Source organism: Gekko japonicus, unplaced genomic scaffold (genome assembly GCF_001447785.1).
Source record: "Gekko japonicus isolate JY-2015 unplaced genomic scaffold, Gekko_japonicus_V1.1 scaffold430, whole genome shotgun sequence".
Taxonomy (NCBI): Eukaryota; Metazoa; Chordata; class Lepidosauria; order Squamata; family Gekkonidae; genus Gekko; species Gekko japonicus.
Window position 1 is genome coordinate 140,349 of NW_015171516.1, and position 16,579 is coordinate 156,927.

General features: G+C 47.3%; 1 protein-coding gene across 1 annotated transcript in view; it reads right to left on the bottom strand.

Annotated features, from left to right (window-relative positions):
• Positions 1 to 16,579, bottom strand: part of PTH2R (parathyroid hormone 2 receptor) — a 106,607-nt gene that overhangs the window by 89,345 nt on the left and 683 nt on the right. The window contains exon 2 of the mRNA XM_015419381.1: positions 11,351 to 11,845. Within this exon, the coding sequence (XP_015274867.1) occupies positions 11,351 to 11,845 (495 nt within the window). The remainder of the gene's footprint in view (positions 1 to 11,350; positions 11,846 to 16,579) is intronic.

Here is a 16,579-nt window from a genome sequence, read left to right on the forward strand (position 1 = left end):
TCTTGGGCAGAGGGAGTGTGGGCAGGGGAAGGCCCCGGAACACACGCTGACTGGGGTCCCCCAAAACCCAGAACCGGCCCTGCCCTGCAATCTTAGCTAAGACATTCCCCCTCCCCTCTGGCAACGCAAACGTGAAGACGTTGGTGTGCCAGCCAACAAAACGTCCCAAATAGACAAATTCCACTAGAAGGAAACACCATCAAAGATTGCCAAACAGTATATTAAACAACTATAAATTTGGTGGCGTCACAACAACAACAACATTAGTGCATACTGTAACTATAATAAGGCATAAGATACAATGTTTCCTCCTTTGTAATCAGTGTAGGGAGCCGCGGTGGCTCAAGTGGTTGAGACGCTGAACTGCAGGCTGTGGAAGGTCGGTAGTTCAGCAGTTCGAGACCCGAGTGTGCCACATGACGGAGTGAGCTCCCGTCCCTAGTTCCAGCTCCTGCCAACCTAGCAGTTCGAAAGCAAGAACTTGCAAGTAGATAAATAGGTACCACTTTGGTGGGAAGGGAACAGCGTTCCATGCTCCTTGGTGTTTAGTCATGCTGGCCACATGACCACGGAAACGTCTTCGGACAGCGCTGGCTCTTCGGCTTTGAAACGGAGATGAGCACCGCAACCCTAGAGTCGCACTCGACTGGCTTTTGAGCAAGGGAACCTTTATCTTTACTTTAATCAGTGTAACTTGACAGGAGGAGTCCACCTAGTCATAATACTGTCCAAACAGCCTTTGCAAAGACGCCCATTCTAGATACTTAGAAGATGCATTAGGAGAACCTATGATTCGCTTCTTACGCTATGAACCTTGTGGTCTGTTGAAATTGCTGAAATCGGGTTCCACTTACACAGCCGGCAAACTGAAGAAGTCGAAGGAAACTAACACTTAGGCAGAAACAGTCTCTTCAAGGAGAACAGTTTCTTGACACAGAGTTAGAAGGGATCCCAGGGCTCACCTACTCCAACCCCCTTGCACAGTGCAGGAATTTGTCAACTACAGCACCCCACTCTGCTTAAAGGAATACACACCTTTAAAGAATGTTTTTAAATGATTGGAAAAAAGCATTTACAGGAGAAATCCTCGTGGGGCTGTGCCTTTAAGAGAGGGGGCAGAGCCCCCCAAAGCCACACCATAGCTACAGGCCTGCTATGGCATTACTTTCTGGAGAGGCCCTTCCCCCTCTACAAACCCTGCTGTCTCCAGGTGCCACTCTGGAATCTCCAGGAAATCCTGAAGCTAGAGTTGGGAACTCTACAGATTGGGCATTTCCCCCCTCCACCATGCAACTGCCAACCCCAGTTCTCATTTCTGGCCTTCCTAGGGCTTGGGAGACAGAATGGACACAACTTGCTCAAGAGCAACCAGCAAGATAGTGCAGAAGTTACTATGGATGACTTTAAAGTGGCCCATATGAGCTTCCATGGTCAGGAAGAGGAAGGTTAGACAGTACCATGGTGCTCCAGTGACCCCTGGAGTTTGGAGAAAGCACTGCAAGCAGCGGGGCCAGCAGCAGGAAAGAGGGAAATGGAGCGGAGGATCCAAGCGTGCAGGGTCAGTTGGACGCAAACATGCATGGACTTCTTTCAGACACAATAGGGCGATTTTCCTGGGGTGCGTTAAAGTTTGAAATTGCAAGGACAGGTGTGTGCTTCGTTGCCTTTCCCCTCCATTTTTTTTGCAATTTCCTGTTACATAACCTGTTTACATCTGTGTGCAATTATCAGCATTCTGCCACTGTTCCATTTTCTAAATGGCCTTGGTTTTTACTAGATTTACTTTGCCAATACCAAAAAGCAAACAAAAAAGCTTTCCCACTGCGAATCTAAAACAAAAGTGAAACCCGCGCTATTAGGGTTACCAAGTGTAAATTCCTCCGGAGCGGGGGAATCCCGTCCGGCGTCTGGAGCACATGCACCCGGAAGTGACGTGACGCCGCCGGGCACGCTGGGGGCGGGGCCACGACCATCCGAGGGAAAAACATAGAGTTTTCCCTCGGATGACTGTGGCCCCACCCCCAGCGTGCCCGGCGGTGTCATGTCACTTCCGGGTGACACGCAAGTCGGGGTGGGGTTCCCCCTGGGGCCCGATCCGCCGGAGGCAGGGAATGGGCCTCTGGGGTGGGGTTTCCCCGCCCCCCAGAGGGACTTGGCAAGCCTACGCGCTATGCAGTTATTCTGTTCTAGGAGTTAAGTCTATTCTTATGTAGTGGCCAGAGGTGAAAACAACTTCAGGTAGGTTTGCCAACAGTGTTCCCTCCAATCTCCGCCGTGTCGTGAGGAGAAATTCTACCTCGTGAGCGGAAAAAAGCAAGTATCATTAAAGTTGTGTGAGCAAGTCCACATTTGACTATTGCATAAACTATTTTTAAAGATTATTTCCACAACCTTGTAAAAATCTCAGAATGAATTCTTTTAAGCTATATTTAAACTATATTTTAAGAATAATCCAAATGTTATAAGAGAAAACACCATCAAGTCAATTTTTGTTACACAAAATGTCCTCTATAGGGCCTCCAGAGAACAGGTGTACTTGCCCCTTTGGTAGACCTGGCCTTGGACTGTCGCCCTGTGCTGACCCATAGAAAACATACCAGCACTTGGGGGGAGGGAAACTCTTGCAGTCTACTTTGGGGTGGTGTTTTGTGTGTGTGTGTGAAATATGATAATCAGCATTACAGGTCAAGTATAACAGAAGTGGGAAGTTGGGCGGTGCGGCGCTGCGCCACGGGCGCGTCTCTGGGAGCTCCCGGGGAAGCCCGTCTCGTGAGCGCTCTTTCGGAGCCCCCCCGAGACAGGGGTGGCCCCGCTTGGTACTCCTGGAGGGAAACCAAGGGTATGAGGCTTGACCGCCCCCCCCCGTTTCCCTGGCAAGGACGAGGGGTGACCGGTTTGCCCCGAAGCAGGAGCGTCACCGAGAACGGGAACATGGACGCCATGTTCCCGCCAAACAGCGACCAGCCGTGCTTTTAAACCTCTTTCTTTTTGGTGATTATAAGTTTATTTTTTATGCTGCCACGCCACCCCGAGGGACACTACGCGATCCTACAGAAGTGCAAGATGGGACCAAACACACCCTTTTCCCCCCGACGGTTTCTTCCCCCTCCGGCAAAGAGAAGCGGCCGATAAACCATTTTGGGCAACGAACGAAAAGAGGACTGGGGTAAGGAAAAATGCCTGTGGGTTCTACTATAAGCTATTAATACTGTGACCAAAAAGTGGAAGAAGTGTTAGAAGGTGTACTGTTTAATTACTTAATTGCATGCACGCGGAGAAACCGGAAGTGAACTTTTTAGAAAATGGAGACGACCTCTGTGTCCAAGATAATACAGGACTCAATAATACAAGAGCTTAGATCCGATAACTTCCAAAAAGCCTTTCAAAAAGCCTTGCAAGCGGAATTAAACAAAACACTTAATCAAATGTGGGACAATATTTTGGAGAAGAGTTTGCAATGCCCCCCCACTAAGGAGGAAAACGTGTCAGAGCAGACTAAAGAATCGCGAGAGCGAAACGAGCTGCAGCGAATCAAACAGGAGGGAGAGCAACAATGTATCCCAAACAAAGCTAAAAAGAAAAAGACGCTGGAACCGGATCTATTGAACAAGATGGAGCCGGATTTATTGAATAAGATGGAGGAAAAAGAAAGTGTGGAAACAGGACTGGATAAAAAAACATGCTTGTTACATTTGCGAAATAAGGAAGAAAGGAGAAAGAAGAAGAGGCAAAGAGTCAAGAAGGGTTTAAAGAAACTTAAAGACTCCAACCACGGGAAACTTCGGAGCTGGGACTTAAAAAACTTGGGAAAAAGCAAAGTTTACAAAGATCAGCGACATACAATCGAAAATAACGAAAACCAGAAGAAACTTCACCACCTGTTTGTCTTACGTACTGGTATGCCTGATATTTGATAACTGTATGCTATGCTTTTTTTGTATGTACTGGCACGCTTGTTAATTGGCAAGTCGGTACTGCATTATGGGAAAGTAGAGACTTAGGAATGAAACAGATAACTTTGCCACCACACCGGGTTGTTGATGTGGGTTGGTAGAAAACAATAGGATTGTAGGTTTTGAAGAATATAACAGGACTTAAACAACCTTTAATATGAACTTGAATAGTAATACAATTTTGTTTTTATAAGCTGGTGTTTCTTTTCCTTCTGAAGACAAGGTATAATTCAGGCTACAGTCCTAGCCAATAGTGTGCTTAAAAGGGACTAGAAATGAAATATATTGTATGGAATTGACTTAATATCGGTGTTCTAATAATTCTTGTATATGGGTACCTGAAATTCTAAATGGAAACAAGGACCCTAGCAGGATGATAAATATATAATTTACTGCAAAATAAGCTATGAAAATAAGTGCAGATTTGGAAAGATTTGTGAGCTAACGAAAGTTCTGATCAGGAGTGAGGATCAGTTATAAAAAAATGTAATCAATTAATGAATGTAGTGTGAAGTATACTATTAATTGGAAGGGGGTTGGTGGGTGGAGGGATTCATGGGTGTTGTGTCTGTTTGGTTTTTTGTTTCTGTTATTTATGTGTTAAAAACCCAATAAAAATTTAAATGAAAAAAAAAGTATAACAGAAGTGCAACAATCACTGTCAGAACCCCGCCTAACCTAACAAACAGGAAATTGCTTAAATGCCATCAGCCTGCCCAAAATTACTTCATAGTTATATTTCACTTTTCCACGTGACTCAAGGCAGCTTACAAATCATACTGAAAAGCATAACAGGGGTGTGCAAAAATATTTTTTCCTGGCTCAATTATAGCCTATGGAGACCATTATAGTCAATGGGGCCCCGTAGGCTATAATGGAGAATCAATCCAGAGGGAAGCTGGGACTCGGGGGGGGGGGGCCTGTTTTTTGAGGTAGGCCAATTTAGTGCCTCTCCATGTTTCAAAAAGATTGGACCAGGGGGTCCAGTTCTATGGGCGCCTGAAGGAGGTGCCCCCATTCTCCATTGTTTCCTATGAAAGCTTGGTTGTGAGCAGAGCAGAAATCCTCCGAGCTGGCCTCTGAAATGTTGTGTGCCAGCACCCCCTAGTGCTGCTTAGAAGGAACTGTGGTTGCCAACCTCCAGGTGGAGGAGGAAATCCAAAGACAACATCCGTGACAGAAACAACAGAGAGTCAATAAAGATATGTTGCAAAATAATTTACGGTAGTAATTCTGTAGAAAATTCTCTTCTGTTATCTCTCACATGCTAACGAATGCTGCGCAATGTAAACAATTCGTTTCACAATGTTTGCTTTATCTGGGCGTGTAGCGATCCCAGTTCTTATCAATTTCTACTTATCAACTCTTGAAGGAAACATTCCATGTTGACTCTCTAATAACAGAACCCAAGGTCTTTGCATTGTTTCCACTTCCTCCCATGATCTCACATTTTTAACCTCCAGGTGGAGCCTGGAATTCTCCCAGAATTGCTACAGGGATCAGTTCCCCTGCAGAAAATATAGGGAGGCCAGCCTCCAGGTGGGATCTGGGGATTCCCCGGAATTACAGCTCATCTTCAGAGAGCAGTTCCTCTGGAGAAAATGGATGCTTTGGTGGAGTCTGCGGCTCTGTACCCCTGTCCTCCGCAGACTTTACCCCCAAATCTCTAGGAGTTTCCCAACCTGGAGCTGGCAACCCTAGGTCCCTGCCTGCCACCGGTGGCCAGGGGAGACTTGGCAACCCAAAGAAAACAACAGCTTTGGAGAGTGGACTCTATGACTAAGATCCTTCCCCACCCTAAATTTTACCCTCCCCAGGCTCCACCCCAAATGTCCAGGTAGGACCCTGAACTGGCTAGCCCGATCTCATCAGAACTTGGAAGCTAAGCAGGGTCGGCCTTGGCTAGTATTTGGATGGGCGACCTCCAAAGAATACCAAGGGCGTGACGCAGAGTCAGGCAATGGCAAAGCACCTCTGAAACATCTGCCTCTTGCCTTAAAAACAGGTCTAGCTCACCACCTAGTGGTGCATAATCCTAAAAGAGCAAGAACTTCTAGCTGCCAGACAATCGTAGGATCGCCTGGCTATATTACACACACTGCCGTACGATACTACTACTACTAATAATAATTTTTTTTTTATTATTATTATTATTATTATTATTATTATTATTATTATTATTATTATTATTATTATTATTATTATTTCAGGCAGAAATTTCCCAAGCCTTGTTGGCAACCCGAGTTCCACTGACTGTACTTACTTTTCAGAGGACTCGCTGGGAAAGACAGTTTCTCCAATGAGAGCTAGAGCAGAAATGAGCTCCCGACATCCCTGAAGTGAACCTTCTGAGTGCCTGACTAATGGACCGTTTACCTTTTGCTCATCGCCGCTTTTTGTCTATAAGGGATCAGTTCTAGTTCCAGTTCAAAAGATTCTCACTGACTAGAAACCTGACTTTTGGTATTTAAAAAATACCTCTTGGCCCCAGTAAAAATTATTACGTGGGCCTGTTTGGTGTAGTGGTTAAGTGTGTGGACTCTAATCTGGGAGAACCGGGTTTGATTCCCCACTCCTCCACTTGCACCTGTTGATGTGACCTTGGGTCAGTCACAAGCTCTGGCACAGCTGTCCTTGAAAAAGAGCAGTTTGTGTCAGAGTTCTCTCAGTCCCACCCACCTCACAGGGTGTCTGTTGTGGGGAGGGGAAGGGAAGGGAGTTTGTAAGCCGCTCTGAGACCCCAAGTGAAGGGCGGGGTATAAATCCAATTTCTTCTTCTTCTTCTGTCTTGCTCTGGATTTTGCCTGGGCGAAAACAGCTGTTTACAGCTTTTTAGGGTCTGTAACACAGCACGTATCCTGATGACAAGAAATGCAATAGTCCAGTGGTTCCCAAGGTCTGAGCCAGGATCCAGAAGTGTGTTGCGAGTCTCTCATGAAGGCGTCATGAGTAGAGTTGCTACTCTAGGCAGCTGGTTTGGTGTAGTCGTTAAGTGTGTGGACTCTAATCTGGGAGAACCGGGTTTGATTCCCCACTCCTCCAGCTGCAGCTGCTGGATGACCTCGGGCAAGCCATAGTTCTGTCAGAGCTGTTCTTGAAAAAGAGCCGTTTCTGACAGAGCTCTCTCAGCCCCACCCACCTCACACGGTGTCTGTTGTGGGGAGGGGGAAGGAAAGGAGACTGTAATATATTTTTGAAGCACTCCCCACGAAGAACAAGAATATATAGATTTCCTCAGTGTTAAGTGATGGGAGATTCCTGCATTTTGTGTGTCTGGGGGGGGAGTGTCGCTTGGCGTTATGTTGCAGCTGTGTCCCTAAAAGAAATATATATTTAGACTGGCCCCCAAAGTGGATCCCATGAGATATTGCAAAAAATGTTAGATGTAACTTTGCCATTTGTACCAGAACTGTTTTTTAATTAAATATTAATATTCCAGAAAATTTAAAAAACCCAGATGCATATATGATCATATATGTAGTAACTATGGCTAGGATTGTGTATGCAAAATACTGGAAAAAAAAGAAGAAGTCCCATCGAAAGAAGAAATAATATATAGAAATAATCTATAAACTATTGGATAAACTAACTTTACAATTACAAGATAAAAAAGAAGTTTTTGAGAAGAACTGGTCAAGACTATAAATGAATTGAGGATTATCTTGCAAAACGTGGATTATAATACTTCAAACATAAACTCTACTTGTTAAATGGTTAAACTGGTCTAGGTGCATAACAGAATGTTTCTATTTATGCAAAATTTAAGTAGTTACAATGAGTACAGACTCCATATTTGTTGTATGTTATTCTTTGTTTGTAGTTGTTGTCTTCTTTTCTTTCACTCATGAAAAACTAATAAAACTTGCAAAGAAGTGTCTGGCGTCAACAGAAGAAATTCAGAGTGTAAAGAAGAAAGTTGTTAAAGTGGAAAAACAACAGATGAAGCAGGAAAATAAATTATTAATGCTTCAAATGGAAAAATCAAACTTGATTCTACGATTTCAAGGATTGAAAGAAGAGGAACAGGAAGACCTTAGAGATATTTTGGCAACAGCATTGGCACCACGGATCGGCAGCAAAGCGGGAAAAATAAAAGAAGAGATGGATCTGGCTTATAGAGCCTATTCCAACTATACAAAGAAGAATAAGCTGCCGGCAGAAGTGGTAGTGAAATTTACCAAGCAAAATCTCCGGGATCAAATTTTAAAATCAGTTTCAGCAACACCCTTGAAAATTGCAGAACAACCAATTCGAGTCTTGAAAGACATTCCATTTGAAATTAGAATGAAAAGAAAAGAATATAAAGGATTGACTTTGTTCTTACAAAAACGCCAAATTAATTACAGGTGGTTAACGCCAGAAGGACTGGTCTGTAAATTTAAAGATAAAAGAGAAAGGATTGATTCTATCTTGAAGGCACAAGAATTTTTGAGAAAGCACGCCAATACAGAAGAAGAGGCAGAACTCGCAGAGTGGATCTCGGGAAGAAGTGAAGATGACAGCAGCTCGGAAGGAGAGGTGAAAGAAGAAGAAGTAAAAGGAGCAGCCGGAGGTCCAAAGTACAACTTAAGAGAGAAAAAAGGGAAAACATCTTAAATTTTGAGGACTTATCTGGACAGTGCCATAGAAGGATTATTAACCCCAAAAGGACTTTACTAACATACTAATTGCCCGATTTGAAAGGAAAAAGAAGAAACAGATGATTATCCAACTACAGAAGAAGACGCAAACTGTGATTTGAACTTTGCCTTTAATACTAACAGACTAATATACCTGTATTAACATCACTCACACTTTTCTTTGTCCCTCTATATACCCTTCCCTTTTTTCTGAACTCTAAAGCGAAACTTCTCTCCTTTTTAGGAGAGGGAAATAAAAAAAATTTAAATAAAAAAGAAAAACTAATAAAACTTTTTTAAAAAAGAAATATTCGAGAGCAATGGCCTTATATGTGTCGCCGTTGATATGGGGTCATAAAGGGCGATTCTGCATTGGCTTATACTAAACCCACGCTGGAACAGAAATTCCCCTCTACATTGCATGACGCTTTTGCTTCCTTCGATCATCGGGTTTTATAGTACCTTCTGCATAGATTTACGGCAGTTCAAGGGTGACTTTGCAGTCAGTATGGTGTTGCCCCGGGTTCTCTGAATGTGGTTTTGACCTGAACCTTTCCCTCAGTGCTGAGAAAATGTGGAGCTAATGCCAGATGCCGAATCGCCCAAAATGCACCTCCTTCTAGGGTACTTTCACATCAGCTAGACAGCTGTTCTCGGATACATTATTCTGTCTAAGGGTCAACACAAAGGACACATGGTTTTTTTCCTGCATGCTTGACTTACTCCTGCTTTTCTTGTCAGTCGATCAACAAGCCCTGGAATTCGCTTGGGCTCGGTTCTTGCACACATCTGTACTGGCTTTGCATTTTTACAGTTGCGGAGTCAGTTTATTTTCTCTTGCAGTTTCCTTGAATAATCAGGATTTCAAGGGAGGGGGCTACCGTCGCTGAGGACATCATCCGTGGCATCACAGCAACTCCCGTTTTAAACATTCTGCACATGCTTGTATTGATATATTGATGCCATGGCTGCGTTTTTTTAAAAGGCACTAAAATATCGAGATATCGATACACCACTGCAATGATAGTTTAAGCCGGTTCTCTGAATTTCCAGTTTTCATTATTTTAAAAAACAAAAAGGTCTCTTTCTCCTTCCCATGCAGAGATATAAGGAAAAGAGGCAATTTTTCACAAGAGGCTAGAGAGTTACAATATAAGGGCTGTATTTTAAAAAGTCAAAAACAAAACCACTCATCTTCAGAAGGGGATGGTGGTGGAAGGAGTGATTTGACAATAACAGTAGTCCAATACTTGAAAAGTGGGCTGGAGTGCAGGGCTCTTTTTGTAGCAGGAACTCCTTTGCATATTAGGCAACACCCCCCTAATGTAGCCAATCCTCCAAGAGCTTACAGAGCTCTTCTTACAGGGACTACTGTAAGCTCTTGGAGGATTGGCTACATTAGGCGTGTGTTGCCTAGTATGCAAAGGAGTTCCGGCTACAAAAAGAGAGAAAACTGACAGAAACATTACACCATGCGGAAAGGGGGACTCAAAATCAGCTTCCGGGGTGGGGGGAAGACTGGGGTAAGAGTGGTCTCAAAACAATTGGGGAAGTGAGGGGAGGGGGAGTGAAAACTAAAGTCACAAGAACACATGTGGAAATCAGGGGATAAACTGAAGCAATACAAATAGGGCTGCCAACTGGGGGCGGGGGGCGGGGAAACCCCCGCTTCGGAGGCCCGATTTCCGCCGCTGCGGAATCGGGCCCCTGGGGGAACTCCGCCCCCAAAGTGCAGCGTGGCTGCGTCACCAGAGGTGGGAGGGAAAACTCTATGGTTTTCCCTCCGACGATCGGGGCCACACCTTTAACGTGATCGATGTCACGCGTCACTTCCAGTGACGTGCTGGCGGCACGCACGCGCACACATCGAAGAATCGCTCCCGAAGCCCGGCGAGGCTACCCCGCCGGTAAGAAAATTTGACTTGGCAACCCGAAATACAAACCAATGAAAAAAACCCACCTACAGAAAAGCCCAGAGTTTTCCACAGAACAGAGGCCCCGGCTCCAATACAGAACTAGCCACACATGGGGCTGAAAAGTGGAATTGTCGGGATTCAGAGGCTGATTCTAAACCTGAATAAAGCCGTCTGTCTAGCAGGGAGAATTTGCTCTGGTAGCCAGAATGTACGTCTGACATTTTTCTGGGTGCAAGATTTCCCCTTCCATAGAATCACAGAGTTGGAAGGGGTCACACACAGGCCATCTCGTCCAACCCCCGCTCAATGCAGGATCAGCCTAGAGCATCCCTGACAAGTGTTTGTCCAGCCGCTGCTTCAAGACTGCCAGGGAGGGGGAGCTCCCCCCCCCCCCCCGAGGCAGCTGATCCCACTGTGGCACGACTCTTTCCTGCTTTGGAACACTCCTTGGGCTGGAGTAGGGAGATAGAGAGACAGTGTTGATGACTGCAGAATAATTAGCTGTGTTGATTTATTGGGGCATGTGCGAAAGGCCGCATTTGCATCTTGGCTCAATAACCAAAAGAGCATTCAGCCGCTTCCACAACACATGCAAAGTTGACACTTGGCACATGAGCCGCTCAGATGGCCGGCTCGCCCGCTAGGCGAGCTAGGGGCTCGCCTAGAGTGCACCGGCCCTCAGGGGCGCCAAACTGCGCCCGCCTCCCCCAAAGGGATGCATCCCGCCCGGCCTTGCCTTCCCCGGCCAGCCACGCAGACGCATTCCTTTGGGGGCGGCGCCCTCCTCCCGCAACGGTTCCATCCGGCCCTGGCAGGCAGGCAGGGCAGAGGGGTGCCCCCCGCCCGTCTTCCCCTCTCTCACCTCCGGGGCGGGGCGGCAGCGCTTCTCCCTCCACTCCCTCCTTCCCTCGGCCCAACAGGTGGAGGCGTGAGGCTCCCTTCCACGCCCACCACAGGCGCCTTCGTGGAGGCTGAGGCGGGGGTCGCGCAGGGGCAGCGCAGGGGACGCCAAGGGGCCCCAGCCGTCGCCTCTCCTAGCCTGGGTGAGTCGGGGCGAGTGAGGTCTGCGGGGGTCGGGGCCGGGGGCTGCTGCTAGGCTCCCGCCAGCCGCTCGAGGCGGGGTGCAGCTGGCTCCGCAGCCTTGCTCCGGAGCGGGGGGGAGAGCAGCACAAGGCTCTGAAGCATGGGGGGGAGGGGTGCCGGGGAAAGTGAAAGGAGCAAAGCTCTGGTCTTCGTGGTTCCAGGCACCCGTGCTCCTCCTGAGCAACCGTACCCGAGCAGCGCTTTTAACTCTCTCCTTCGGGGATGATTTCGGGAGCTCCGACAGGATCAGTGCGAAGTAAGGGTGGGCTTGAATCTGCCGCGGAATGAGATGACCGAATGTCGGAGCGGGGGGGGTAGACGGTATCACTTCAGGCTATGAGGGGAGATGCCACGTTGAAATGTTTCACAAGGTAACGTTTACCGCTTGCAGACAGATCAAGGAGAAGAGAGGAAGCCCAGCCTTTGGCTCCTGTACTGGTCACTGTCTGTCTGTGTTCAAACAACAAATTCGGTGGCCGCGCATTCAAAACTGGTTCCCCCCATCTTCATTCTAAAGCGGTACGGTCCACGCTGCCACTTTATTCTGCCCTGCGTGTGGACCAGACCAGACCAGACCTCAGTTATCTTTTGGGATTACCAAAATAACATGGCCTTTGTGATGCTTCTTCTGTGTTTAACCTGTCCTCAGTGAACTGATGACTCTTTTGACTGGAATCTGGGCTTGTTGCAAACCGTCCCCCACCCCTGTTGTGTATATAAATGGATGGACCTGATGGAGTTGCTGGAGGGACCTCTGTCTCAGAGCAGTTTATATGGGAATAAATTCTGTTCCTCTCTAAAGTGCCTCTATTTTATTTTGCACAATAAAAAACATTCTGAAAATGTTTAAGGAACCTTTGTAGAGCATAACAGCAGCAGCAGTAATAACAAAAACATGCTGAATGGGCCCATTTCATTTTTTAAATCTTCTGTATCCATGTGCCAGGTACGCGTACCTGCAATGCCAACTGACTGCATATCCATGTGAAGCAATCTGTTGCAGTACATCATTTTTACACAGTGTTTTGTAAACTGCTTTAGGTAGGCTTCACAAAAAGCAGCATATAATATTTTGAATAAACAATGCATTAATTTGAATATTTATCTTTGAAGCTTAAATAAAGATTCCTTTGCCAGCATTTAAGGTATGACTGAGGTTACAGATCACATCATTAGACTAAACAACACCCACAGTTTTTCTGGCCAAACTTACCTCTATTCTAATTGGTTATAGCTAACAGGAGCTGTGGTGGCTCAAGTGGTTAAGACACTGAACTGCAGGCTGTGGAAGGTCGGTAGTTCAGCAGTTCAAGACCCAGGTTGCTGCATGGGACTTTCTTGATTATTTGTGTTTTTCAATCTTCCTAAAATGCATTTATTTTTGGGAATTGGGGGGCGCAGGGGGGGGGGCGCCAGAAGGGATCCTCGCCTAGGGTGCAAAATAAGCTGGGGACGGCCCTGGCCGCTCACAATATCCTATCAACTGCAGAAGTCGTTTTCTTCTGTAAGGTTTCGAGTTAGCCTCCCGTGAGGGCTCCCAGGAAATGCTTCTGTATTATGGAGGAGGAGGAGGAGGAGATTGGAGTCATACCCTGCCCTTCACTACCTGAAGGAGTCTCAGAGCGGTTTACAATCGCCTTCCCTTCCTCTCCCACAACAGACACCCTTTGAGGTAGGTGGGGCTGAGAGAGCTCTGAGAGAACTGCTCTTGAGAGAACAGCTCTGAGAGAACTTATGACTGACTCAAGGTCACACCAGCAGCTGCATGTGGAGAAGTGGGGAACTGAACCTGGTTCTCCATGTTAGAGTCTGCTGCTCTTAACCACTACACCAAACTAGCTCTATGGAACAGCTTTCCTGAAAATGGCACTTTGTTGAGATTCTACAGACTGCACAACTCAGATTTTCAGGAAGACTTTCAGACACCTAAGGACACCAGAGTGTTGTTTTCTGATACTTGCTTTAACTGTATTTTAATTTTTTTTGCACTGTTACTCGCCCTAAATCCAGTTTTGGGGAGAGGGGGGTTAAAAAGTCTTTACGATTTTCTTTACTGAAGAAGAGGAGAGGGGATTGGATTTATACCCCACCCTTCACTACCCAAAGGAGTTGCAGAGCGGCTGACAATCTCCTTTCCCTTCCCCTCCCCACAACAGACACCCTGTGAGGTAGGTGGGGCTGAGAGAGCTCTTTCCAGAACTGCCCTTGAGTGAACAGCTCCGAAAGAACTTGTGACTGGCCCAAGGTCACACCAGCAGCTGCATGTGGAGGAGTGGGGAATCACACCTGGTTCTCCCATTTTAGAGTCCACACTCCTAACCACTACACCAAACTGGCTCTTTCTTCCCAGTGGGGACCCAAAGCGGCTTACATCATTCTCCTCTCCTCCATTTTATCCTCACAACAACCCGGGGAGGTGGGTCCAGCTGAGATTGTGAGAATGGCCCAAAGTCACCCAGAGAGCTTCCATAGCACAAGTGGAGATTCAAAACTGGGTCTCCCACGTTCTAGTCTGACTCCCAATGCTCCCTTCTAAGCAAAAACGCTACTTTGTGAGGTGCTGACGTTAAGGTTGTGAGTGAGCGAGCGATTTGGCTACTGCATCAATGAGTTTGCTCTGGAGGCCGACTTCCTGGGCTAAGACAAGAATGGGTGAGCTGGCGGCTAAAAAACTGTGAGCTAGCTCACACTGACTCAGCTTAGAGGGAACACTGTACGCCACACTGGAAAATCAGGCTGAAAACATCTTTTCCCTCTCTGCCTTGAATACCACAGCACTAGTTTCCTAGCTAAGGCAAGAACTGCAGTGCAACGTATGCTGGTTTCCTCGTAGGATAAAAATGTCCCAAATACGAAACTTGCCTCCCACTGGCAGAGCAGGATTTCCATGCGTGTTTGTACTTCCAGCTGCGGTTTGAGCTGCGGTGGCTCAAGTGGTTAAGACACTGAACTGCAGGCTGTGGAAGGTCGGTAGTTCAGCAGTTCCAGACCCGAGTGTGCCGCATGATGGAGTGAGCTCCCGTCTCTAGTTCCAGCTCCTGCCAACCTAGCAGTTCGAAAGCAAGAAATTGCAAGTAGATAAATAGCTACCACTTCGGTGGGAAGGGAACAGCGTTCCGTGCGCCTTGGTGTTTAGTCATGCCGGCCACATGACCACGGAAACGTCTTCGGGCAGCGCTGGCTCTTCGGCTTTGAAACGGAGATGAGCACCGCAACCCTAGAGTCGGGACTCGACTGGCTTTCGAGCAAGGGAACCTTTACCTTTACCTTGCACCTCCAGCACCATGCAAGCGACCTGTATCAATCTCTTCGTTCTTATTCTTAGGATAATGACAGAATATACCCTCTGTAAACCGCTCTGAGACACTTCGGGGTCAAGGGCGGTATAGAAATCGAAACTATAAATAAATAAATAAACTGATGGAAATCTGGGATCTAATGCACACACTGTCTGGCACCCCGGTTTACTAGAAAAGTCTGAAACCAGAACTTTGAAAGTCTTTAGTGTCCAAAACTTGGGGTGCTAAAGGGCACCAGGTCATAGAGTTCGGCAGTTGCACTGAGAGCAAGAGGAGCGGCCGGTCTGAGAAAATGGAAGGGTACCCATATGAAACTGCCTTATATTGAATCAGACCCCTGGCCATGTCGGCCTTGTCTATTTAGGGTGCGGTCACACGCACCAGATAAAATGGGGGGGAGGGGCTATTTTCCTCCGGAGGAGTTTGACCCACAGTTGCACGATCACACCTCCCTTTGAAGGTGTGATCGTGCGACTGTGCACAGCCCGTCAGTGTGTGATCAGATGCAACTGCACCTCCGCACTGAGGGCTCCCTATGATGCGTGTACTGCGAAGGGGGAAAAAAACAACGGCACGGAGCTGGGATGGCCTGATCAGACCATCCCGATGCCATGAGAGCGCGCTGGACTAATCAGACAGGGGAAAGTCCGTGCATGGCCCGTCGCAACCTGTTTACTACCGGATTTCCCCCCTGGTGTGTTTTAACTCCACTTCTGCGGCGGAGCACAATGGGTTGCCGACGGCTGCGGTGCGCTTCCCAGGTGTTGCTGTCTGATCACGCCCTTTCAATCCGCCCGGCATTCATGCCTATATTGGGGCTAATTGTGTGTATGATCGGCGCCTCAGACTGGCAGCAGCTCTTCAGGGTCTCAGTGGCAGATGCCTTTCCCATCAACTGCTGCCAAAGCTTTTAACTGGATACCGGGGATCAGGGCTATTTTTGGGCAGAAACGCACAGGAACGGAGTTCCGGCTGGCTCCCGAGTTGGCCACGCCCAGCAGGAGCTCATTAGCATAATAGGCCACACCCAACAGCAGGAACCCATTAGGATTGGCTACAGTAGGGGTGTGTGTGGCCTAACATGCAAAGTAGTTCCTGCTACAAAAAAAGGCCCTGGGTTTTGACAACAAACAAGGTAAACAGAATAAGAAGCAAAAGGTGGGTGTGGCTGGATGACCACACTTCTGGTAACATGGGGGTGTGGCCTAATGTGCTAATGAGCTGTGCTGTCAGGGGTGTGGCCCAATATGCTAATGAGTTTCTGCTGCTGGGTGTGGCCTATTATGCTAATTAGTTCCTGCTGGGCTTCTTCTACAAAAAGAACCCTGCCGGGGATTGAACCTGGGACCTTCCGCATACCAAGCTGAGCTCCCTTAAATCAGCCTCGGATTAGAGAAGGTAAAAGAACACTGGCCGCAGCAGCCAGAAACATCTGTTTGAAATGGAACAAGCCGGATACAGAACGGAAGGGAAGTGGAGTTTCCCTTCCGCACAGCACAAGAAGAAGATATTGGATTTATACCCCGCCCTTCACTCAGAGTCTCAGAGCGGCTTACAAACCCCTTTCCCTTCCCCTCCCCACAACAGACACCCTGTGAGGTAGGTGGGGCTGAGAGCTCTTTCGAGGACTGCTCGTGAGAGAACAGCTCTGACTGGACTATGGCTTGCCCAAGGTCATCCAGCGGCTGCGAGTGGTGGAGTGGGGAATC